Source organism: Coturnix japonica, chromosome 1 (assembly GCF_054131305.1).
Source record: "Coturnix japonica strain WE chromosome 1, WE-NBRP24, whole genome shotgun sequence".
NCBI lineage: Eukaryota > Metazoa > Chordata > Aves > Galliformes > Phasianidae > Coturnix > Coturnix japonica.
This window is the reverse complement of record NC_140663.1, coordinates 132,406,847-132,432,450: the sequence shown is the minus strand read 5'-3', so window position 1 is coordinate 132,432,450 and position 25,604 is coordinate 132,406,847. Positions and strand designations below refer to the sequence as shown.

General features: G+C 43.5%; 1 protein-coding gene and 1 long non-coding RNA gene across 5 annotated transcripts; both read right to left on the bottom strand.

Moving 5' to 3' along the window:
• Positions 1 to 1,040: 1,040 nt before the first annotated feature.
• Positions 1,041 to 25,289, bottom strand: GGACT (gamma-glutamylamine cyclotransferase). Of its 4 annotated transcripts, none has more exons than XM_085535625.1 (2): positions 24,534 to 25,289; positions 1,041 to 2,229 (listed from the first exon to the last, which is right to left on the bottom strand). In XM_085535625.1, exon 2 carries the CDS (start codon positions 2,222 to 2,224, stop codon positions 1,751 to 1,753), a length of 474 nt encoding a protein of 157 aa, XP_085391751.1. In that variant the 5' UTR covers positions 2,225 to 2,229; positions 24,534 to 25,289; the 3' UTR covers positions 1,041 to 1,750. The 4 variants fall into 4 exon arrangements, with proteins under 4 accessions (XP_085391751.1, XP_015706989.2, XP_015706990.2 ...); XM_015851503.3 differs by having other exon boundaries at positions 24,908 to 25,289; XM_015851504.3 differs by having other exon boundaries at positions 25,231 to 25,289.
• Positions 3,983 to 6,040, bottom strand: LOC146762735 (uncharacterized). The gene is made up of 2 exons (XR_014941939.1): positions 5,946 to 6,040; positions 3,983 to 4,970 (listed from the first exon to the last, which is right to left on the bottom strand). It is a non-coding gene; the product is annotated as an uncharacterized LOC146762735 (long non-coding RNA).
• Positions 25,290 to 25,604: the final 315 nt, after the last annotated feature.

Here is a 25,604-nt window from a genome sequence, read left to right as displayed (position 1 = left end):
TCTGTTGGTCACTGGATACAGGGCCTTCCAGGTGTGGGCCTCAAGTCCCCCTAGCAGCCCCTCAGGCCAAGAACGCTGCCCCCTGGGCTCCTCCAGGCCAGGAGATCCATGTGTGTGACCTCTTGTTGTGCAGGGGCTCCTTCTAAAGACTCAGTGAGGGATTTGGAGCGTTCATAACATCAGAGCTTTGGATAAACTGAGGCAGAGACCCCGCAGCCTTTCCTAGGTCTGTTCTTGGTGCCATCTTGCCTGCTCCAGAAGGGGCGCAGCTCAGGTTCTGCAGGTTGCCCTAAACTGAAGCACGATGAAAAGATTTACAAAATGAATGAATATTCTGCTTGAAAAGCATTTCAGAGTTCGGTGTCCCTGATGCAGGAGAACAACCTCTCAGTCTGTTTTGCTGCCTGAACGGTAGCAGTGCCCATTACTAATGAAGTTCAGGCCCGTTCCTTACCCTGGCTCTCTGTGTTGATCTCTGGCCATCCCAGAGTTCCTGCCAGTGAAGCAGAAGTACAATACAGTTCAGAACAGTCCCCTTGGTACACTTCATTGTACTCTGGCTCACTGCATGACACACATTCCCCACTCACAGCCTTGTCCCTGCAGCAGCTTTCTAAATTACACAATGTCAGTGTACCAAACGCTGCAGTTGATGGAAATAAAAGGCACAGCAGTGCAACAACACAGCCACAATATCCCTGCATTGTACAGAAGCCAGCTCAGTTGGTTGGGTCATGAGGACAGTAGTCTTTAAACGTTGCAGTAATCACATATAGGTCCTTTTTCATTTCTTAATAACATGATTAAGGATCTTTCCTCCCCATAGGAAATCTAGTCTGCATACAACTGCTAGTTCTGCATTTAAGTGCTTGGCTCAGCTCCGCCTTAATAGTGCTCACTGCAGCTGCAGCCAGTGAGGTGCAGTGGGCAGATGAAGTCAGGTTTGCTTTTCTGGCCCTCAGCATCCAGATCCCAGTCACTCGGTGAACTGAAACGGTACCTAAAGCGCTTAACTGAGGATGCTAAATGAAACATAACGATTTTAAATGAAATTCTCTTTAATAATTCTTTAATGGTTCTTTACAGTATCTCATAAAACTAAACACGTTTTAAAAATAATCATCGTGAAGTAAGAATAGTCATCTCTGAAGATCCCTTCCCTTTATTTCTACAGCAGTGTTGTATTTTTCCCAAAGCACAGACTACCTGTGCGGTCATTTTTTCCCCCACAGACATTTGCTTGCCGCTTGGTTTACATTCAGTAGCCTACCATTACAGGACAATATTAGATGTGCGTTTTATTTTGCTTGCAGATATGATTTTTAAAATCAGTTTTAGCTGTTAGTAAGATAATGTCATTACTCCACCCAGCTTATGGAACACACATGATAAATTTATCAGTTGAGGCAAGAAAGAATTAGTGTGTTCGTCTGTGTTGCACTCACCTTGGCCGTGCACTGAGGCGAAGGGGTGTGTGTGGGGGGGGGGGGCGGGCAGGAAAGAACATAAACTGCCTCATTGATGTGCACACAGTTATTTCGGCCATCATGCTGCCAAACCAGTTAGGGTGGGTTAGTGGGAGCACAAGGCTGTGCCAGTCTCTAGGCCTATAGCACTGCAGCACTAGAGCCAGCGTGCCCAGGTCTGGGACGTTACAGATCTGGGGATTTAGGAGAAAGGCATTATGGGGTTGCTGGAAGGGCTGCCACACAACACCTGCTTAGAACTGTCTTCGCAGGGCAGTGCCGGCTCAATCTCTGTTCTCTCGTAGCACGTAGGAGAGGCCGTGGGTCCCGGAGGAATCGTAATTGTCATGGTAGGGCAGCTGGACCCACTCAGGCTGGTAGGTGCTGGTGTTGTACACAAAGCACTCTATCACCCCGCTGCTGGCTGGTCGCACCTCGGCTGTGCTGCTCTTCCCCTCCCACTCCACCACCTCAATTCTCATCGTTGTGCGCTGGTACATGTCCGGGCAGCCTTCGAATTCATCGAGGAACCGCAGCATCTGGTCATCCACAGTGTAAATCTCCCCTGCAATGTGGTGCCCGCTGCCCGGGATGTTGAGCATGTAAGGGATATTGTACTTCCCTGCGATCACCAGAGGGTATTTTTCCACTGTGCGGCCCCTTCCTTGGTACTTTGCGATCCCCTTGGCGGTGTTGATCATGTGCTTGTAGTTGGGCTGGCCCTTTTTAAGTGTGCCGTACACAAAGACACGAGCCATCGTACCTGCAAAAGCAGCAGAGGGACAAAGGCAGATGTTACGTATGTGACTGGCCTTCTCTAAGGAGAAGGTCTGATTTCTGGGTGCTGCTGTGCAGAGCCAGGAGTTGGAGTCAATGATCCCTATAGGTCCCTTCCAATTCAGGATATTCTGTGACTCTAAGGAAGCCACGCCAGAAGCCAACACAGTGCTGAGCTTCAAGCTTTCCTCAAGGTTTTTCTGCCTCTCTCACGATTACACTGGAGCTCTGCTGCACAAAGTATGATGCCATGCTCCATAACACACCAAAAGCAACCCAGGGAGCCATCCCAGTGATTGGAACAAGTTAGAAAACAACAACCAACCAAACAACAAAACACCCCAACGACAACAAAAAGGCACGCTGCAGTTCAGCTACGCAAGAGCCTTACTATACTGCTCCACTGCATTTATGGTTTAAGTAGCCCCAGCCATGTCCAGGTAGTGTTAAGACTGCAGAAGTGAAGCCAAAGGACAATTTTGCCCCTCCTTGGCAGAGGGGCTGGTTTTAAAGGCTGTAGTGATGAACTTTTCCTCATCCCCAGGTCTGTGCAGCCCAGCACAGCGTGTGGCTCCCCTTCACCATGGCAATATTCAGGATTTGAGAAACAACATTATATTCAGAGACAGAGGTGCCTGGTTTCAGTTCAAGTATCTTGTTTCATGGTAAAATAAAGCACAGTGGCATTAATCATCCCAAAGCAAATTAATGCATTCAAACTTGCCGTCATGTTGCGCTGTATTTGCATACATTTGGTGGTGAGCATTTTTGATGTTAGCAATACCAACTTGGTTACACTCTCAAAAAAAAAAACCAAAAACCCCAAACAAACAGGAAAGCACAGTAAGAAGCACAATGCTTGTAGATGCAGCAAAGCTAACACTGTGCAAACTGGGACATCACTCAGCCTGACCACAGAGCTGCCTGTCCTGAAAGGGAATGAAAAGGCTGGAACATCAGCCCTGGAAAAAACAAGTGCTGTGCTGCAGAATGAGGTGGCCTGGCACAGGCTTGGGTTAAGTTCAACCTGTTGTAGGGCCGCTTCAGGGATATGCTGAAGGCTTCCCGCAGCCCAGCACCGGGTCCTGCTGGCTGGCTCTGCCTGCTGAGTGCCGGCAGAGCCGGGGAGGCCACGTCCAGCTGAGCCAGGGCTGCTCGGAAGCTGCCGTCGCGAGCACAAGGACGTGTTTGTCTCGCCTGTTCAGGGAAAGGGAAAAACAACATTTCTCTTTGGTGCTTTCAGTGACTCCCAGCTGACAGGCCTCCTTTACTGACTTGATGAGGGCAGGCCAGGCGACGGTGTCGTCAGGAGCACCTTCACCCCTCTTGTCCGGGTGAGCAGAGCCGATGCTATTTCCACTTGTTTACCTTGGGGACGGACTGGGAGGCAGGACCCTGTTATTATTTCAGTGCTAACAAAACTGGAAGATCCATCCTGAAGTCTTTTTTATATGTGCCCACGTGCCAAACCATCTCTGCCTGCAGTCACATCTTCTAAGCACAAGAAGCTCCATTTGTTGTTGAGCAACATCCAGCGTTTGAAAAATCTATAAAAACTAACTGGAAGCAGAATATAAACGGGTTTTATTTCAGCTATTTATTCTTAATTTATCAGCTAGGTCAGCTGGGTTATCCAAAGGGTACATTACCGACCAAGAGGAGCATCATCTACAATCACCAGGCCTTTTAACCGGTAGCAAAGCAGCTTCTCCCTTAGTGAGTTTCTCTCTGCAACAGAATAGTTTTCCAGCAAAAATGGTGCATGCCTTTATTTACTGGCAAACAGCTTTCACTTAAGGAAAAAGACCACACTGATTTGTCTCAGTGTTTTATCAGATATACTCCAGAGTAATCTATCCTTCATGACATAAATGAGTTTTTTCAGATGCAGCTCATTCCCTTACAATAAAAAGGACATTAATATTCAGTTCGTCCGACTCCCTTTTATAAGAAAAATCATTACCTTTCAGACTGTGTTTTGAATAACAAACAGAGATCTTTCAGGAGGAAACTCGTCCCAGTGGGGATTGGGAAAGGATCAGAGTTAAGCACTGAAACATGCAATTAATTCCCATTAGGGGATTAGGGCACTCGTGCTCACTTTGAATCGGAAAAATGAATTGTGAATTAAATTGTTCACAACCAAGAGGTTACTTGTCAGAGTTAATAAGTTACAAAATAAAAAGGGAAAACCTAAAACACATATAAAAAGCTTAATGCTGAGTGGCGCATCTGTAGGAAAAAGATACACTTAATTTCCATGAAGCTAAGATCTCTCCTTACTGTACATCTGAAGATAAGCTTCTAAGAAGTTTTCACGGTTAAAAGGTTACACAGAGATGGAGCTTCCAAGCCCCAGACTTGCAGCACTTCCACATCTGTAACAGAAGAAAGCTGGTGACCAAGCTTCCCCTTGCCCTCCATGGCCACGGATGGCCCTGCCGTCCACCTGGGGTAAGGTCAACACACTGCCTTTGCGTATGTGTTGCTGGGTGTTGCCTTCTGGACAGGCTGCTCCACTTCCAGCACAACTCCAAGCTCTCAGATCTGTGCTTTCAAACCGTCCTCAGCCACCTTGTGGCAAGGAGAGCAAAGAGCAGGACTTGTATTTCAGGGTCATTGCACAGTGGTTTGGCCAGCAGCAGCGCATCGCTGGGTGGCTGGCGGTGCCACGGGAAAGCGGCCTTCCTCACTTAATCTGGTTTGACACTTCAAACCTCTGCTGATCTACCTCAGAGAAAAAAAAAAAGAAGAAACAATAATAGAAATCAGATTCTGTACTAGGTGGTAGATGCCAGGACAAAACAAACCCATTCAAAAGGTTCTTTCATGAAATATTCATGTTAGAATCATTAAAATTTAACGGCGTGAGGAAACGCGAATGAAATCTGTATGTCATCTCTCCCAACTCTTTCTTTCAACTACAAAAGGTGGATGGGCGGCCTGCTTGTGGGCCACGTTACTGCTCCCTTTGCTATGTGGGATGCAAAGATCAGAGGACAGGGGGCTGCCTTGGGGTCAGGAGGGCAGGAGATGTGGGGGTGAGCCCAGTTGTGGGACTGCAGGGCCCCATCCCACTCAAGATGCTGGGTCCTGAGCCAGGGGCACGGCCTTGCCTCCCACCAGCTCAGGCCATAAACATCCTTTTGGCCACGGTTCCGACAACTATTGCATCCCAGCAGCTTTTTTGGATAAATAACAGGAGCAGTGTGTGCCTCACGCTTGCTCCACGGCCTTTTGTGGCTGTGTTAGCAGCGGGTTTGGGTTTTATTTTGCTGAAGCTTTCCCTTGCAGCTCAGAAAGTATCCATTTCTCTCCCTCCATACAGTAACATTATTTTCCCTTGAGAAAAATTCTTAGCGCTGGCTCAGTGACCAGATATAGTTACACATTAATTCTTCAGAAGTTTCTTAAAACTGTAGGAAACAGGTGAAAAAACAAAATGCCTTGAACTTTAAACTTGAGCCCAGTCTGTTTGAATGAAGCGAGTTTTAAGGTCACTCTTCACTCAATGCTAACTTTCAAGCAGGACTAACATGCCAGAGAGGGCTCATGGGACTGCATCCTGTTGGGCCTTTGATGCTTTCATTTTGTTACTCGCTATTTTCTTTATAGCACAGACAAGGGCTTCCTGCCCGGGCCGACCCCTTTCCAACCTTGCTGAATACCTCGGAAAAGTTTATGGCAAGACACCTTTCTTACATTAACCACAGAGGCACCAGTGAAACGATGGCTCCTTTGAAATCCAGAGGTTATGGTCTCCTCGCAGCAGTTGTTCGCTCAGAAACTGCGAGGTGCTGGTTTGTGAAAACAAACAACAGTATTCAGTGACCAGGGCCGTGTTGGACACTACCAGCCACTACCTGAAACGGCACTTAACCTGCTTCACAGATACTTTTCATCTCACCCTTGGACAGCTTATATCTCCAAAGGGGCTGCACTGAAGTGTGAGCGTCCTAAGGATGTTTTGGGTCGGAAAAAGCAGCAATCACACTTCTGCTAACTTTCCTAGCACTGAGTTGGCATCAGAGCCTGTGTTTGTTTATACCTGTTTGAAACTCTTTGCTATCGCCTTCAACTCTATCAATCAGACAGATAAATCTACTCAGCTAACTTTCTTATTATAATATATATATATATTTCTTTTACTATTACCAGGAAGAGCTTAATTTTCAAAGTGAACATTAGCAGCATGTATATAGGGCTCCGAATGTCAATTGGATAAAGCCAGCACACAGAAAAAGATGCTGGGGCGTGATGCAGAAATATGCTGGATGCATTTGTAGACTAATTAACATGCTAAACTTCTAGACAACCCAGAGACCAGAAGCGACTGCAAGCACATGAAGAGGACAAGAGCAGGAAGAAGACAATGGAAAGACAATGGACGTGAACAAATTATGTTAGTAAGAAATAGCTGGCCCCGCAATACTTTATGAGTACTAGGGATGTTTTGCCATAGGGTAACATTATATAAGCCAAAAGATGACTACATCAAGTTTTTGACACCACAGTTCAGACATTCGTGGACTACAAAGGTAGTTAAAATGAGCTCAGGGAAAATCACTGAGAAAATAAACTAAGGGCTCTTATTTTGAGGCACAGACTGAACAAGCTGTTCAGCTTGAACAGGAGCTAACAAGGACCAGCTACACATACAGGTGAAGATTTTACAGATGAGACAAGTGGTTCTCTATATACACAAAATTTCTGTATGGAAAAGTTAACTTAGACAGAAACAGCTTTCTAATCGTAAAAGCAGGCAAGGCCTAAGAATTACCACAATAAGTCACAACAAAAATAAGCCTGGTGTTCCACATGTGACATCCAATTTCAGATAGCTCAGAAAGAGCCTAAGAACACAAACTGCTTTGAGATTTTTCCTTGCAGCCCACTAGCTTCATCTGATGGCTCCTCCTCCGAGTGCTCTCTGTACACCTCTTCCGTGCCACCTCTTTGTCAGCCCTTTCCCTCTTCTAGGCTGAAGAGTCCTTATATATTTCTGTGATTGGGGAACTGGAATTGACATCTTCAAGGATGGATAAACCATGGATTTATACAGTAATATAACTCACATTTCCAGACTGATGTGCTGGAAGAGCATTACAATACCTCAGCATCCTTCTCTTTGGTGGCAACTGCTATGAGAAACATTTCCAGACTATCCGAGAGTGCTGAAGCCTTGAAAACAAGCAGTCCTGAAAAGAGAACTTTGTCCAAGCTCTCCTGGGTACTACCATTAATCTTGTCTTACAGTACGGTAACATGCTAGGTGACTTCTCAAAACCCTTCTCAACTTTATGTCAGGTACATGACATTTAAATGACATACACAGAAATATCTTTTGGGAAGTTTTTACTATGGCAGTGCAGGAGGGTAGGAGCTGCTCCAGGAGCAGCTCCCTGCAGCCCAGGAGAGGCCCATGGAGGAGCAGGTCATCCTTCTGCAGCCCACAGACACCACACAGCAGATCTCCACTTGCACCCACAGAGAAGGCCATGGGGCAGCAGGGGATGGGCCCTGAATGATGTACACCCCATGGATACCCCACAGGAGCAGCCTGGGCTGGAGCTGCAGCCCATGGAAAGCAGGAAGGCTGGGGGAACTGAAGCCTGAGGGGACCCACGTGAAGAAGTGCTTGAAGGGTGGGCCCTGTGGTATAGAGCCATGTTGGAGCAGTGCTGGCAAAGCTGCAGCCTGTGGGAAGCTCACACAGGATGAGTTTGGGAAAGACAGCATTATGGGAGGGACCTCATGCAGCAGCAAGGATAGAGAGGAATCGTGTAGGCACAGCAGAGACAAAGTGTCTCTCCATTCCCATTGCTCTGTATCACTTAGGGGTAGGAGGCAGAGGGTGGATGGCAGGGAGGTATTTGCAGTTTGCTTTTAGTTTCTCACTGTTCTAGCCTGTTAGTAACAAGCAATAAATTAACCTCCCCTGTGCTGAGTCTGTTTTGCCCACTATGAGACTAGGAGAGTGATCTCTGTTCTTACCTCAACCCCCTGAGCCTTTTTCCCATCCTACATTCCTCCTCTTGTTCTATTAAGGGAGGGAGTGAGAGAGCTGCGTAGTGGTACTTAGCTGCCTGTAGATGTTGAAGCACTCCACTAATACATAGGCTTAAATTGTTTTATCTGCACAAAAGGTGACGGAAGAAAGAAAAAGAATATTAGCTTCAAATGCCAGAATTGCGAGAATGCCATCGCAGAAGAACAAGGTAGGCAACAACTGTTGATGCTGCAGCCCTGTTGTGCTCGCCTTGCTCCTGGTACTTTCAAACACCACTGTGAATTTGAAGTGGGTTCTGCAATTGGCATGCAGGGCATAGCACAGTGATTCAAACTGCTGACATCCTGAGGCTCAAATGCAGTCTGAAGCTGGGACGGGTTTTCCCAGACCCCAGCAAGGTCAGCACACTGATTTACATGCCAATACTCAGAACGTTCAGTCAGCTGTTTTCGATCAGGAAGAGCATCTCAGCCTGTGAAACGCGGCAAACACTCTGAGTACCTAAGCATGGGAACACATTTTTCTATGCTGAAAAGCTGGTGAGGGAGAAAAGATCAGGTTTGTGCTAGATCGCAAGGTGCCTTTCCACAAAGCAGCGCTGGAACGGGATGTGGAAAACACCACACAGTAACACTTTGTATGGAGCAGAGAGATGCCCGGCTGGTCCCAGTGCAACAGTACCTGCTCTGTGGAGGCTCCATTCCCTCATCCCTCAGAGATGGGGCTCAGCCTCCCTGGCCACACACACCTTTCGGCTGGCCCAGTGTGGGCGATGCTCAGAGCCCTGTGAGTCTCAGGTGACACAAGAATCCATGTGGCATCATCTCAGGCCTTTTCATGCGGTAAGCAGGCAAGACAGCGTTGAGCTCCTGGTGCAATGGTAAGAGCTGAGCAGGGAGAGCAATGTGAGTATAGGTATGCCACTAACTGGGTGAAAAGGCCCTTCTTGACACTGGGAAGAGTATGGGTGAGGTCAGTAATGTGAAGGTCAAGAAAAGTGGGGTATTGAGAAAATAATGAAGTACAGCAGTAATACTATTTGTTTGCTATGATAGTCAGACCACTACCTGGAGATGACCACTGGACAAACACTAGAAAAGTTAAAACAAAAAATATTCAACATATCCTACTGTGATATTCTCCTTTCACCTTCCTTAAACTTATTCAGGTCTATTCCTTTAAAGATAAGCAACCAATATCGAGGGAGCCTCGTAGCATCCTTTCAAGTTGTGAACAGAACTTGTGAGAAAGAGTAATTAACACATGAAATACAGAAGAGAAACAAAGCACAAATTCACAGCCATTATTTTGTGTGCCTAATTAGTTAAATAACTATGCAAGTCTTGCTTCAATAAGCTATGTGTATCAGGCAGGTTTATTTAATAAAAAGACTTCTTTTTCCTGTAGTGAATTTCAGCTTACAGCTATATATGTCGAAAATAAAAACCTAATCCATATCTCAGCACTAAATCTCTCCCCACTATTTTCTAGTATAATAAAAAGCAAAACAAAACAGATACATCAAAACTATAGAGAACCAACAGCAGATGTATGTAATCACTTCAGTCCCACTGAGGCATATCACTTCTGTTTAGAAATTAGTACCAAGTTTACTACAAGAAAAAAAAGTCAGATCATCACGAAAACTTAGGAGTTACTTCAACTTTCCTGATCTAGATTTTTGTTCTCCAAGAAAGACTTGCCTTAAGCATCAAATAGCAAAGCACCCTTATCTAAAAGTTAATACATTTCCAGGTCTGCTATCTGAAGATACTGAAGAAACATATATGTATTCTAGGGCCATCTGAAAAACCCATTAAATGGCATTCAGCAATTGCATTCAGCTCCAGAAGACATACTGACCAGAAGCTCACATATCCTCCTGTTTGGTGCAAAGATAAGCAAGAAGACAAGAAATCCATATGTGCACTGTAAAAATGCATTGAATGTAATCTTTACTTTCATGTAAGGAGTGGTTCATGCTACAGACATTTTAGACAGCCTATGAACTGTGCAATTGAAATAAGATGTTGGAAGTAAATAGTTGCAACAGTACAAGATATCATCCTCATCAGCTACAGCACATCCCTATGCAAGCCACCAAAAAACAGCTGTAATACACAGCCAGAACAACTAATTTGAAGGAAACACCATAAAAGGTATTGGTAAAATCTTATTTAGAAAACTACACCCAAGTGACCTCATCTACATGCAGAAACATCAGTGAAAGGCACAAGTGTTCTGGTTAGGCTGCAGTTGGACTTGATGATGTTCAAGGTCTTTTCCAATCTGGGTAATTCTATTATTCTATGATTCTCGGCAAGGCAAAAAGTCTAACAGCTTTTCTCAGAATACTTGAGCTGTGAAAGATATTGCTTGTTCATTCATTATCTGCTTTGGTCCAAGTAATGGGTTTTCAGACCCACTCCAGGAGAATGGGCAGTCCAAGGGCTAAAATGAGCTGGTGTACAACAGCGCAATACAAAGACAAGGCCATAGGCCTAAAGCCATGTTACAACCAGATCAAAGGCTGCAACAGCCACTCCATAAAGGAAAAAGCAAATGAAAGTTGTCCATGGAATCATAAAATATCCTGAGCTGGAAGAGACCCATGTGCATCACTGAGTCCAACTCCTTGCTCCACACAGGGCAACCCAAAACTCAGACTGTATGTCTTGAATTCCAGCAAGCTTGGTGCCATGACTACTGCACTGGGGGACCAGTTCCACTGTGCGACCACTCTTTGGTGAAGAGCCTTCTCCGGACTTCCAGCCCAGCCCTCCCTATGCAGCTTCCTGCCATTCCCTCCTGTCACCGTCACCAGAGATCAGCGATGCTCCTCTGCTCCCCCTTGTGAGGAAGCTGTAGGTTGCAATGAGTCTTTGCAATGAGGTTTTCACTCAGTCTTCTCTAATTTTATGTCATTTTGTACTGTGAGACCCCAGACTGAGCACAGTACTCGGGGTGAGACTGCACCAGAGCTGTGTAGAGACATTCACTTCCCTTAACCAGCTATAGCAATGCCATGCTTGATGCACCCCAAGGCTTTCCTGGCTGCCTGGACATGCTGTTGACTCAATGTTGCCAATGCTTAATGAGACATTGTTCAATTGCAACTGAGTCTTGAACTCCAGATGACATTAGCAAGGATGAAAATAAGGCTGTGGAGGTGGCCACACTATCTTAAGGGATAACTCATCCATCTCACGTGCCATCACTGGGTTTGCTCAGTCTTTTTTATATACAATCATCTGACATACAAAAATAGCACAGATGGGACTCACAGGTAACACTTAGGATTCTTATTTTTTATTTTTTAAGTAGAAAAACTTAGATAATTCCCAAGTAAATAGACCAATACTTACCATGATAAGCTAACAGGGGATGGGTGTCAACACACTCCTACTCTCAAGCACGAACAAGTAAAACCAACTGTTTCTTCTGGTTAGCAACTTTCCCCTTAATTTAAAGTAAATTTGCAGCCACCATTTATTATTTATTTTTAGACTATGACAAAACAGGTGATTCTTTGCTAAATACTATGAAGAAGTCAGTCAAGTTTTAAAACATGATGCTGCTTGTTCTGCAAGATCTAGGCCTAGAAGGTCTAAGCAGCAGACTAAGCAACTACGGTCTGGGAGTTTCAAGAGGTGGTTCGGGGTGAACAGTCTTACACCCTCACATCTAATACATTACACAATGGAAAGCTGGTTTTACAGATTAACCAATTACCATATATTTGAACTTAAGATATAATTAACGAATAATTTTAAAGACAAACATTATCTCTGAAGCGTTGAAAATATAGCTGAAATATAGCGAGTGAGAGGAATGACCAGGAATCTTAAGGGTAGAGCTTCCATCTCTGTGTTATGGAAGGCTGTGGTTATCCGGAGAAACATAGCACTCTGCTTTCATGGCTGATCTTAAATGAGCTTGGGATGCACTGGAACAGGTTGCCCATGGAGGCTGTGGATGTCCCATCCCTGGAGGCATTCAAGGCCAGGCTGGATGTGGCTCTGGACAGTTATACTAACTGTACTAATAAAGGCATAGGAAGGAAAGAAACCATACAAGAATGTATGGTTTGATATGGCTTGAAAAAATGGGTAATGAATAAATTACTTCTTATTTCCAACATGTGAACGCCTATTTTAAAACAGATCACTTCAAGTATTGTGAAATAACTTTCACTCGTTTAACATTTACCTCCAGATAACTCTCAGCTAACAAAAGCGTGCTTCTGAATACATAATGCATTACATTCTTTACTTTCAACACCTGGTGTCAGCAGAATAACGCTGTATATTTGTACGTAAGATGCTCTGTAGTTGTGTGTGCTTTGATTCTAGGGCAGTCATATTTCAAATAAAAGGGGAGCCATAGAAAACAATGGGAAATGATGGACATAGATGGATTTAGCAGTTAAGTGATGGATTATCTGTTAAATGACCATAACAGGCTATTCTAAAAATGAAACAAAGCTGTCAAAAAACCTTCCTCCTTTACTCAAGGTTAAGGACAACATGAAGCAAAGCGAAAAATCATTCTGTACCTCCAAATTTTGAGCAAGCCAAATCCCACACTTAATTTGCGAAGAAGCTTGAACTGCTGACCATTTCTACATCAGAATTCGGCTAAATGCTATTTCACTTTTGTACCGGCAAACCACTGCTTTTCTGTCCAGTTTAGGACAGCTGCATTAATAATCATTATTATTTCACTAAGAATAGACAGCGAGGGGAGTGTTTTTGTTTGTAGCAACCTGGATCTCTAAGACACTAAATTAAAAAACCATCAAATATCAGGGATTAAATATACTTTGGTCCTTCCTTCCTTCCACACTAGGAAGAAAACAGTCAAATTAATGGAAAATGCCAAGACATTCACAGTGAGTAACGTTGTACTTCACTACTTTAATGTGAAAGTAAATGCATTTATTATTATTAATATTTTAACTTTAAACTTAAAAAGATAATGAGCGCAAGGAGATGAAAGCTTTCTCAGCTTTTGATGCTTATTCAAAATCCAAACTGGATTCCAGCAGACATTCAGATCAACCAATACGTGATTTAAGTTGTGCTATGTTTCTTATATATAGTCTATTCAAATGCATTACTGAAGGAATCCTGAATTTCAGAAGTGTCATTAATGTCTTACACGTGGAAGGCTGGAAATAACTGTGCTGCAACAAATGAGTGCAGTACTTTAAAGCTGTCAGAAGATTTTGATTCTATTTCAGAAGAAGGTAATTTATCAGAAAATTAAAACACTATGGAATAAGACCGACACTCCCACTAATTATGAGCTTCCTAAAGAAAACTTTCCAAAAGCTGTATTGCCTTTATTTTCTCAGTGCTTCTATGGATGTGGATATACAAGTTTTAGTACAGCCATCATGGATTTTAAAGCGAGAACAGAAAGGCGAACGTTGACAGCAGGTGAACAATGTTTGGTATAGATGCCTATGCTCCAGCAAGGTGTTTACTACCTCTCAAATCATTTGTGCCAGCCAGCTTTTTGATTACTGAAAACCACATCACCTAAAAGATAGATAACAAAGCAACACTACCCTTAATACTGCAGTCAAACAATACAGCTCTAAATAAAGCAAGATCAAAAGAGAACAGCAGCAGGATCTTCAGATCAAGATACTGATGCTAAAAACAAAACAACCCTGAACCCTGAGAAGAGGGATGTCAAATCATTAATAAAAAAAGAGCTTTCCTCCCAGTTAACAGATGTTTATAAGAATGACTTTTTAAAAGAGACTAACTAGGTCTGGTGGGCTAATGAAGTTAGACAAGTTTTACACGCACGATTTATTTAACAACTCTGCTTGTTCTCCAGCTTCTTCAGCATTTCAGAAGGGAGAGGGGAGAAAAAAACAAATGAACCGTATGAGGACTCTCTGGCCCCTCATCTCTTTTGGAAACAGTAAAATAATAACAACAATAAAAATCAATGATTAAAATATAGAACTCTTTTCTCCCAAACATGCAAGTGTTCTGTGGTCATCGTAACAAGCATGTACTTCAACTTGACAAGAACAGGAGCAGAAGCACAGCTGCTGAAGTAACATGTAGGTCAGAAAGGTTTGTCTGGCTACTCTTCTGAGCTGCTCTAGACATCTCATCCATGACCCGCACTCAGTGGGAGATGCTGATCAGAATGAACTGCCTGGATGATTGGGAAAATACTGCCAAGACAGACCTAGGAGAGGGAATTCCCTTAGAGGGAATGGTTTTAAGATGCGCCAGGGGAGATTCAGGCTGGACATTAGGAAGTATTACTTCTCGGAAAGGGTAGTCAGGCATTGGAATGCACTGCCCAGGGACATGGTGGAGTCACCGACCATGGGAGTGTTCAAGAAACACTTGGATGTGGTGCTGAGGAATATGATTTAGCCTGGAAGTATTGGTAATGGTTGGACTAGATGATCTTCTAGGTCTTTTCCAATCTTGATAATTCAGTGATTCTGTGATTCTGTGTGATTCTGGGAGAAAGCATTTATATGGAGCCACTCAATTTTTCCATCATTAATTCAAGAGCCACAGAACTGCAGGGTCTGGAAGGGACCTCTTTAGGTCATCCACTCCAACCTCCCTGCAAGTTCCCTACAATAGGTGGCACAGGCGAGTGTCCAGGCAGGTCTCGAATATTTCCAGAGAAGGAGGCTCCACAGCCTCTCTGGGCAGCCTGGTCCTGAAAAACATTGACGATGGTACTGAAAAACAATGATCTTTACCTAGAGGAGGTTTTTGGGTTTTTTAATCTTGGCCTTGGAAGAACTCTTCATACTCAAGATATTCTCTTATGCAAGCCAGGAAAAACCCATAATTTAACACAAACTGTTGGTACTCAGATTAAAAAGTGGTTAGAGATATGCATAAAATTCAGTACATTCATTCAGGTAGCAGAGAAATATTGGCACTGAAGATACTGACTCACGTGAAAGATGCAGGTAATACCACAATGCAAAAGACAGTGCATGAAACTAATCTTTTGCCCTGCAAGTCTCTGCAGAGCTACTGCTCTGCAGCGGCAATTCAACCAAGGTCAGTGCTGAGTTGAGTTCCAAGATTAGTCAGGAATACTCAACTGCATAAACAAAATCTGGGGAAAGATAAGCTTAACAGAAGCTCTGCAGAAATAGATTTGGCAGTTATAATAATCATGAACTCAGCATGAGTCAACAATGTGGTACTCTTGGAAAAAATATCCCAATGTTTATGTACAAACAAGTGCATCATTAGTAAGACGTGAACATAATCTCCAACTCTGATCTGGTCACAAATAGAATACTACACGCAGCTCTGAGCTCCATGCTTCTAAAATGTGATCAGTTGGACAGAAGGAAGAGAGGGTAATCACAGGCCAAGTAAACATGGGGAGGTAAGACTGTACTGTGATCGTTTATTTTAGAGAAAATAGGTCATGCCTGCAATTATATGATAGCACACTAATTAAAGGAAGAGGCAGAAAGCTAAAATCCACATCTACTTTTACAGAAGACTCAATGAACTTAAATTCCAAATACAGATCTTAGGAAAGACTTATTTATCTCCTGGTTAAGTGCCTCAGAAAAGCCTACATCACCTTGGAGGGCTGGGAACTGTCCACTGTCATACTTAGTAATACTAAGCAGCAGGTTAGTCAAATCTCTATCAGAAATAACAGTACTACTTCTAAACTTGTGTTTTGCCAAGGAACTGCATTAGATAGTCCCTTAGCTCTCCTTCAAAAACAGAGAAACAAACAGCAGGTTAATTCATATGCTCTGCGTAGAGAGGAGTGATAAATTTACAAAGACTGCATACGAACAGCAAGAAGTTGATGCTGCAGTCCAGCCATTGGATCCATTCTACCATTACCATAAGAAGAGACTTCCAGAACCTGCTCTGAATCTGTTTATAGACAGGTTTATAGACCTGTTTACAGACACTGTGCAATTACTTGATTTTGGAATTAATAACCCAGAGAAGTGAGAACAAAATGTTGGATTCCTGCCCATTCCTATTCCACACAGCACCTGCCAACAGTACTCAGAGTTATAACCCAGATTTCTACATCCAATGCTCTTGGACCATCCAAGTCCTGCTTTTGTACTTGATGCAGCTTCAAAAGGACAAGATGCAACAAGATCAGATGTTCCCAGGAGACATGGGTTAGAGTCTTCCAAGGAGAGGGCATGATTCAAACTTCTCTAGAAAGTCTGTTCTTAGTCCTGAAGCTGCTGTTGGTTGGAATACGTGCACATTTGCCAGACAGAGGGTATGCCTGGTTGAAGGGCAGAACAGTGCAAGGCCAGCAGTACATCTTTGCCCTGATAAAAGCATTGAAAGAAGGCAAAGTAAGAGAGTGACACAGGACTTCAGCATAGGAAGTTCCACATGAATGTGCGCAAGAACTTCTTTACGGTGAGGGTGACGGAGCACTGGAACAGGCTGCCCAGGGAGGTGGTGGAGTCTCCTTCTCTGGAGATATTCAAGACCCGCCTGGACGCCTACCTGTGTGACGTGGTGTAGGGAACCTGCTTTGGCAGGGGGGTTGGACTCGATGATCTCTAGAGGTCCCTTCCAACCTCTACAATTCTGTGATTCTGTGACTCCGCCATCACAGCCTTAAGAACAGCCTGGCAGATCACTATTGACATTCCCCATTGGAAGCTTTGGCTCCTCAAGTAGAAAGCAGCAGAGACTGTTGCCTTTCAGAGTTTGAAAGACAGTCATCCTACTCTGAATACCGAACACAAAAGCAGCTACAGTTCTGAATCTAAAAATACAGGCCTCTTATTTTTGCCTCTTCTACTTGTTAAATGCTACTGTTTTCAGATCGCAGACATGACATAATTTAGCCATAAGAAGATCTGAAATAATTGCTATTAGAGATTTAAAAAATATAAACCATATTCTGCTTACAGGCATATGTTGCATTTGCTCTATTGATAGCAAGCTGGTAAGACAAATCACTGATACAGATTAATTAAAGTAATTAACTGGAAATCTATACCCTCGCGCAAGTTTCCTCCAAGCTGTCAATGTGGCAACTGTAGACAAGACACATCAAGAGCACCCTAGACACACAGGAGTTAAGTTACTGCTCACAGAACCATACTTACCAGGTCGCGTAGTTGCTGCACCACTCTGCACAACTCTGTTTACAGTTCGGTTGCATCAACTCTGAAGGCTGGCCACAAATACACTCAGAACATTAAGAGAAATGAAATGCATCTGAAGAACATAGAATTGAAAGGCCAGTCACAAGCTTTATGCTCTGTATCTTGACAGACTTCAAAAGGATGGAAAGCACAGAGTTCTTAAATGAACGCGTAACTAAAATATCTTCTGTGAGTCTGTGATAATTAACAAAATTCCAAACTGAAAATAAAGGCAGATGAATTATAGATACTAATTGGGTTTTTACATACAGCACCACTGAAATGGAAGTTACGTGTAAGACAGATAGACTACAACTGGACAAAAAGCAGAGATCAAATAATTTCTTGAATACATAGAATTCAGAAAAATAACTTCACTGCAAAAATGAATCATGCACAAAGTTGAAGATGCTTGGTGCCACCCATTAACATAGTAAATTGTCATTAAGCATAGTTAATTAAAAGATCCACTCTACCAGCAGTAAAAGAACAGACTAAATGAGCAGATGGATTCAGATATATTTTGACCTACATTTCTTGATATTTCGGAAGATAAGTAAAGGTAAACATAAATAAGAATAAAAGTGAGAGGAAAAAACAGCCAGACAGAGTATCTCATTATGAAGCCTCATACTAGAAAAATGGAAAGACACCAAAAAACCTCTTTCGTCTCTTTTTACTGCACCTGTTTGTCTTCTCCAAGATGTTTGATGCTTGATTCTCTAAGCAAGTCTCTTAAAGGTTCACCCTGGCTATAAATAATCACACAACTAAGCGATTCATTATATGTGGAACTACAAGCATGAAATACAGCCCATCGCCTAAGGAGAGTTTAATCAGATGAAACTGTCAACTTAGAATATAATTTAATCTCTTAAAAGTTGCCTTTCTTTTACACTCAGCCTTTCTCCTGAATTTCACTCCTGTTGGAGACAGTGATTAAAGAAGATCTGCAGTCCACAGAAGTCAAAAGATTCTTTGGTTTTTGAGCCCCTTATGTCACCTTCCTCAGAGACACTCTCCCCAACCAGACAAAGTTAATAAGCCTATAACTTTATGTTATTTTTTCATATTTGAAATGAGCTTCAGAAAGATCTGGCTGGATTCACATGCTGAAGGTTTTCATTGCTGGTGTACAGGAACTACATCACAGTAAGCCATGCAACCTTGGAGCAGGTTAGTGGTCTGATGTGGGAAACATGTATGGTATGATAAACACCCCGCTGGGATTTATTCCCTACGTAATTTACAGCTAAGGCAAAATTAAGCCTTGGGTTGCACTCCATAAATTACATCAAAACATTTCTCTCATTTGTGTAATTTCTCATACAGTGCAGGCTTAGCTCTGTGCAATCCTATCTATTCTTAAGTCATTCTCCTAATATTTACCAAACAGTACCACCACATATCACATGTAACACAACACAGAACAGTCCTGTAGACAACAGGGTAGTGTAAGGTAATGTAGTTTTAAAGCTTAGCTTCAAAGTACACGTTGCCACACTCCACCTACGTGCTCTATGTTATCACACACCATCCCCTTTTAGTGGAAATATTATGCAACATTGAGATTGGCTTCTCACTTACTCATTCTACGTTTTGTTGTAAATACTACCTTCAGGAAAATCAACAGCAGTTGACAGATACTCTTCAACATACTCGAATGCTACGTTCACTGCAAGGTTCTATTTTCCTCTCTGTAATCTCTAGGTGGAACTCTCATCTCACACTTCACTTTTCCAACTCACTGTAGGGTTCATAGAATCACTAAGTTTCAAAAAGACCACTAAGATCATCCAGTTGAATCATCAACCCATCTCCGCCATGCCCACTATCCATACCCCACAGTGCCGCATCTACTCTTCTCTTGAATGCCTCCAGGGACAGCGACTCCACCACCTCCCCGTTCCAAAGTCTGACCACTCTTTTTGAGAAGAAATTTTTCCTTATACCCGGTGTGAACCTCCTGTGGTGCAACTTAAAGCCATTCCCTCTTCTACCACTAAAAACCTGGGAGAAGAGGCCAAGCCCTAACTCTAACTTCTTTTCAAGTTGTTGCAGTGAGAGATAAGGTTTCCTCTGAGCCTCCTCTTCTCCAGACTAAACTATCCCAGCTCCCTCAGCTGCTCCCCATAAGACTTGTGCTCCAGACCCTTCTCTGGACATACTTCAGGGCCTCAATATCTTTCTTCTAGTGAGGGGCCCCAAACTGAACTCGAGGCCCTGCCAGCGCTGAGTATAGGGGGATGACAACCTCCCTGCTACACTACCTCCCTACACGATTTCTGATACAAGCCAGGTTGCTATTGGCCTTCTTGGTCACTTGTGCATAGGTTGTTGTTCCTTTCCCCACAATAAGTACTACTATCCTGAAATTCAAGGCTGTCCATTTATCAGCCAAAAACCACAGCAAGTCTTTTTTGTTGTTGTTGTTTCATCTGGTCACCATCTTCCCAAACCCTATTACCAAAACAAATCTGATCACAATGACTACTATGAGCGCTTGTACTATATATCCCTTTCTCCAGACTTTTTACATCGCTCTTCCTTTCCCATAAGCTTTTCATAGCAACCATGGAATTCCCAGTTTCTCCAGGCTGTATCACTGACAAGATCCTGGTGCCTTGCTATTGAAAACCTTTTTCTTGTCTCGGATGAGTTGGATGAATCTAAACAAGGGAGCAGATTCAGACACTCATTCAACATATTGCCAGTGTACAACCCCATAAAACCTTTGGAACAGGAATATCAGCAAAAGCTGAAGGCATTTCCTTATACACTAAAACAACCCATAATTTTTTCTAAGAGAAGTTATTACATAATGAAATTCTGTCATGGTCTTATACTCTTATCATAGCTAACGTCAACCCCTTGCTTGTCAGCACATCTAAATGCCATTCAAGGCCACTACACTCACCATTCATCCAACACAAGAACAAAACAAGATGCTTATTTCTCACTCACTCACTACTTACAGTCTCACTTCCAATATTATTTTTCTCAGCACCGTTTTGAAGGAAATTGGTTTATTTCTATTTTCTTTTTAGCTTTCATCCCTAGCACTACATCTGTGGGATGTATTTCTCCTGATGGGAAATAATATAACCTGTTACTTTTGATTTCTAGAGAAATTCACACGTTTCTAAGATCTGCACAACAATAAAACTCCTACGACAGAAGGGACCCCACCTTGAAATCTAAGAGCCAAATAAATTAATATCTCATTGTGGATAAGAGATGATTACAATCACATGCTGATTTTAATACTAAATTTCTGTTTCTACAACAAACCCTCGGGTTCCATTTAAAATAACTCAATTTTATTAACAAGTTGTTACAAACCAGAGAGCAGTACTCGTTGCACCTGACTACATTCTTCAAAGTTAGGAACCTTGATCACTTAGGCTTTCTTTACCAGAAGACATGAAGAGGTGTGAGCTGAATCCATCACCATCAGCTACTAATTAAATTCATGCTTTAAATGAATTAGTAGATAATTAAGCATTATTACTACCTGTAGGAATGGTGTGGTCCTCAATCCTTCCTGCACAATTTGTTTGTACACTCCATCTTCCAGTTTTTGACTTTGTGATACATCAAAACCCCAAATACTAATACAACCGAAGGAGGCAGCTGCTTCATGCTTCTACCTACTTCATGTTATCAACTAAAGCCACAGACGAGGAAAAAAGATCAGCTGAAAACAAGCTTAGGTCTTTAAAACAGTTCATAAAATGAACGTAAGCCTTAATCACCAGCAGACTTCATGAAGGACACAATCAAAAAATAAACGCTCTTCAGCAACTGAATGGCAATTCGATGGCTGAACTACTCACCTATCTACTTGAAAATACCAGCCTTCACTATGTAAACTGTGTGTCAGTAGAAACAATAAATCCTGGTTATATAATTAAAGTACCGTACACAAACTGGTCTGCCTAACAGAAGGCAAAACCTGACAGGTGACACATTTCACTAGACATGTAGACAGCCAGTCCCTGTGATGCAGATGGCTGCAGCAGAGGTACAAGCTGACACAAGGGATTAGGAGAAATACAAGAGAGGAGAGTGCAAGTATACAGTCTTGAATACAGGGAGGAATAACTGGAGAGCTTCTCTATGAAGAAAAGCTGAGAGACCTGTTCAGCCTTGAGAACAGAAAAAGGAGCGCACTGCATCTTATTCATCCCTAACTCAAGACTCCTGAATATGCCCTCCTGGATAAAGGAAGATAGAAAGGTGCCAAGCATCCTGCACTGTAACAATGTGAGCACCCACAGTAGGTGGAAGGAATGTGTTGTCTCCCTTTTCATGTTACTCATTAGATCGTATCTACAATATCACATCCAGTTTTTGGGGTAAAAGGAAAATACTGACAAACTATAGTGAGCTCAGGGGAGAGCCACCAAGACAGTAGTGGGCAGCAGTTCTGACTTATGAGAAGAGGCTTAGGAAACTGGACTTGTTCAGATTGCAAAAGGATGGCTCTTGAATGACCCAGCAGCAGCTTTCCTACTCCTCTGAGATGGTTTTCCATAAGATGGGAGTTTGACAAGCAACAAACATTAACTTAAACCGGATAGGGTCTGACTTGATTCAAGGAAAAGGATTTTAATGATGAAGGCAGCCAAGCACTGGAGCAAACTGCCTAGTTCCTATCCCTGAAGGTTTCCAAGACATATGAGATATGGCCCTGAACAACCGGGTGTGCTCATACACATGATCCAGCTTTGAACTGGAGCTTGTATGAGAGACTCCTGAGGTCCCTTTCAGCCTAAATTACACTGTGACAAAGGTAGTGGGAGTGCATTAGGCCAGACAGAATGAGTAGATGGAAAGATGGCAAAGAAATGTACAATCACTTTGGTATTATTTGATGACACATATGTTCAGAACTGCAATTCTGTGCTAAGGAAGAAAATGTCCCACAGCTAAGTCTGGTATACCTGGAATGACATCCCTCGCAGTTACAGCATAAAAGTACACTGTAACAGTAGAAAAAGCAGTGCTTTAGGGAAAAGGATGAGAATAAAGAATCCCACATGGCCAAGGACTTCTGACAGACCGGCAGTAATACAGCGGTAACTTCAGCTGTTAGTAAAAGTCCTAAGCAATTACAGTCAAACACTGAAGAAAGAGGTGGTTGTACAGGTAATCCCAAGGAGAATAAGACAGAGAAATCAGAAGTGACAATGATACTCAATAGGCTCTGCACAAGATGTTAAAAGCAAACAACTGACAAACTCACCGAAATGAAAAGAGCCAAAATCTCCATGTAAAGGGCATTCTTGAAAAACACTGTAATGGTAAATCAATAGAACGTCCTTCTTCAGCGTTAATTGGTTTTTGGAAGTGAGGAAGAGGGAGCTGTTTGACACGGGCCATAAAATGTCATTGAATTTTTGGAATGAAAAGAACAGAAAACTCAGAATAGCAACAGACTCGATTTAAGCGCTGTAATTTATTGCTGCTCTCAATATTCTAGCAGAAAGAAGGAGAGCATGGAGGCGTTACATCTGCAAACTCAGTGACATTCCTACCTCCATACATTTACTCTCTCCCTTATTGGGTTACCTGCTTAATATTTAACCTGTTAATTTGGCTTTACGAGATGCAAAAAAGACAGAATACATCCATACAGAAAACACTTCTTATGGCAAGTGTTCTCTGCTTAAGAAGTCTTTATCACTTAAAGCATCGCACAAGCTTCGTATTCAACTCTATGTAAAATATGACAGTTCCAAGAACTGCCCCTGTGGCGCAAGTGGTAGAAGTGCCGCTCTGCTACACAGGAGGCTTGAATTCCGGGGGTTGGACTCGATGATCTCTAAGGTCCCTTCCAACCCACACAAGACTATGAGACTATGATGATGATACATCCAAAAAAGAGACGACATAAGAACTGTAGTGAAAAGAGGTGCTTTATTTTGTTTTTGCTATAAGGAGTAGCTTAACTGTTAACTCTTTATGATTACACAAGAAAATACTTTGGGTAATCCATCAGAGAGCAAAAATGTACCAGGGTAAGTACCAAAAGGTGAATGGCACAACACAGTCCTGAAATGTATTACTCACTTATTTCACTCTAGTACACCCCCAGGACTGCACCTCTGTGATTGAACCTACCCTCTCAAATTTATAACATGTATCAGGCAGTAACGTAACCTCTCACTTCCCCAAAGTTCCATAAGAACAAGCAAACACAACCATACAGACGGCAGAGACGGAAAAGGGAAAGATTATGGTTGTATCGGCAGGCAGATGCGAGCCCTTCTGAGAAATAAATAGCCAGGCTGCTATGGGGAGTCAGGCAAACACAAAGGCAGCTTGCAGGGATGCTGGTTGGAAGGAATCAGCCTCCTGCTCTGAGCACAACTCATACCCAAGGCAGACAACACTGCTTCAAGTGAAGAGGATGTGCTCAGTGAACAGCAGGTAGGAGAGACAGCAGGGCATCGGATGCACAAACAGGCCTGCCCTCCACCCTGGGCTCTCTGGGGGCACCTAGGTTTTCACATCAGAAATCAGCTAAGGAAACCAAGAGCTGACTGGTGAAGCTTTCTAGAGAATAAAATCAAGTATTCTAAATAGCATGCAGACTGTAAAACACGGGCAGTGTATTGGAAGTCAGCTTGTTTTAACATCTTGACAATTCAGGCTGAGGGATGCTTGTTCTGAGTTACTTACTGATGGCAGACAGAATGCTGTATAACACACTTAGCTAATAAGACATGTAGGTTTTCACACGACCTGGACCTCTAAGGCAAAGAGAGCAGTGTTAGCTGAGGGTACAGAGACCCTGGAGATGCAACATGCTTCTAAGGGATTTCTGAAGGAGAGTGGGGAAGAAAGTCTGTAATAAGCCCATTCAGATGTGTTAAATGTAAAAACCTTTCTTAACGGCCTAATTTTAATTGCCAGGAAATTGCTTTTGAGGGCAATTCACCGCTTAAACACTAATCTGGAGGAAATATGAACTTAAGTACAGCATAGGAAGCTCCGCACGAATGTGCGGAAGAACTTCTTTACACTGAGGGTGACGGAGCACTGGAACAGGCTGCCCAGGGAGGTGGTGGAGTCTCCTTCTCTGGAGATATTCAAGACCCGCCTGGACGCCTACCTGTGTGACGTGGTGTAGGGAGCCTGCTTTGGCAGGGGGGTTGGACTCGATGATCTCTAGAGGTCCCTTCCAACCCCTACAATTCTGTGATTCTGTGATTCTGTGAAGTCCAATCTTCAGGCAGCTGGGTCAGGCACTATCAAGGAGCCACACCGGCATTCTCAGAGCATAGCAAAGCAAAGCACAGCAGAAAAAAAAGCAATGAGCAAATGAAGAAGCCCTGAAGCCTAAAAATGAGCAAGTTAATTGGAGTTAACTCACACACAGCTAAAGGAACCTTAAGCACAAGGCTTACATATCTCAAAAATGAAAAAGGATGCAAAAAAAGCAAGAGAAATTAGGCTGAGTTAAACGAAACACTTGGGGAGGCTTACCAAGACAGAAAACATATCCCATCCCAAGCAAGGCGGGCAGAGCCGCTGATCTGAGGCGCTATCTTGTTAGGACGCTGCTGTCAGTTGCCAGAGGGACACACAGACAATTCCCTAACCCTCACAGGCCCAGCCAGGGTCACCTCAGCGCTTACGGGGCGCTCTGAGAACCCGAACGCGAGGCCCGCTTAGGAGCAGCAGCACTCCGGGGCCATCTTACAGGTTAAAGACCGCAATACTCCAGCAGAGGGCGGCCTGGCGGACCCAGGCTGCCGCTGTGGTGGTTCCGGACCCGCCCCCCGGCGGCGGCCTTCCGCCTCACTCACCCGCCAGCGCTGCCCTCCTCCTCCGCCGCCACACTCGGCGCCTCCGCGTCCTTCTGCCCGGCCCGCCGTGGCTCCCGGGGGAATAGGCGGCGGGGCGGGGCAGGCCGAGCTGGGAGGGGTTTGTAGACCTTGGGCTGGGGAACCCAGTGCGGAACCGGGCAGCCTTTCCGAGGAGGCGGAGGTTTGCGATGGGAGGATCGGCTGAGGGAAGGAAATAGCGCTGTTGAGCTTTTGGGACGGCAGGGTGTTTAAGTTCGTTCACCGTGAGTATGGCAGCGGGAAGTACTGCTACATAAAAGCACAGCGTTGGGGTTTGTGACCAGAGCGGCTATAACCAGAGGTACCTGCAGCAGTGTTCTGGGCTGCATTAAAAA

What these genes read in the sequence shown, in the direction of transcription:
- GGACT (XM_015851503.3), bottom strand. Translation starts at nt 24,929, where the DNA reads ATGGGATATGTTTTCTGTCTTG. An exon ending in GGGATATGTTTTCTGTCTTG is followed by an intron (nt 2,230 to 24,907) that starts GTAAGCCTCCCC and finishes CTGCTTTTGCAG; the next exon opens with GTACGATGGCTCGTGTCTTT.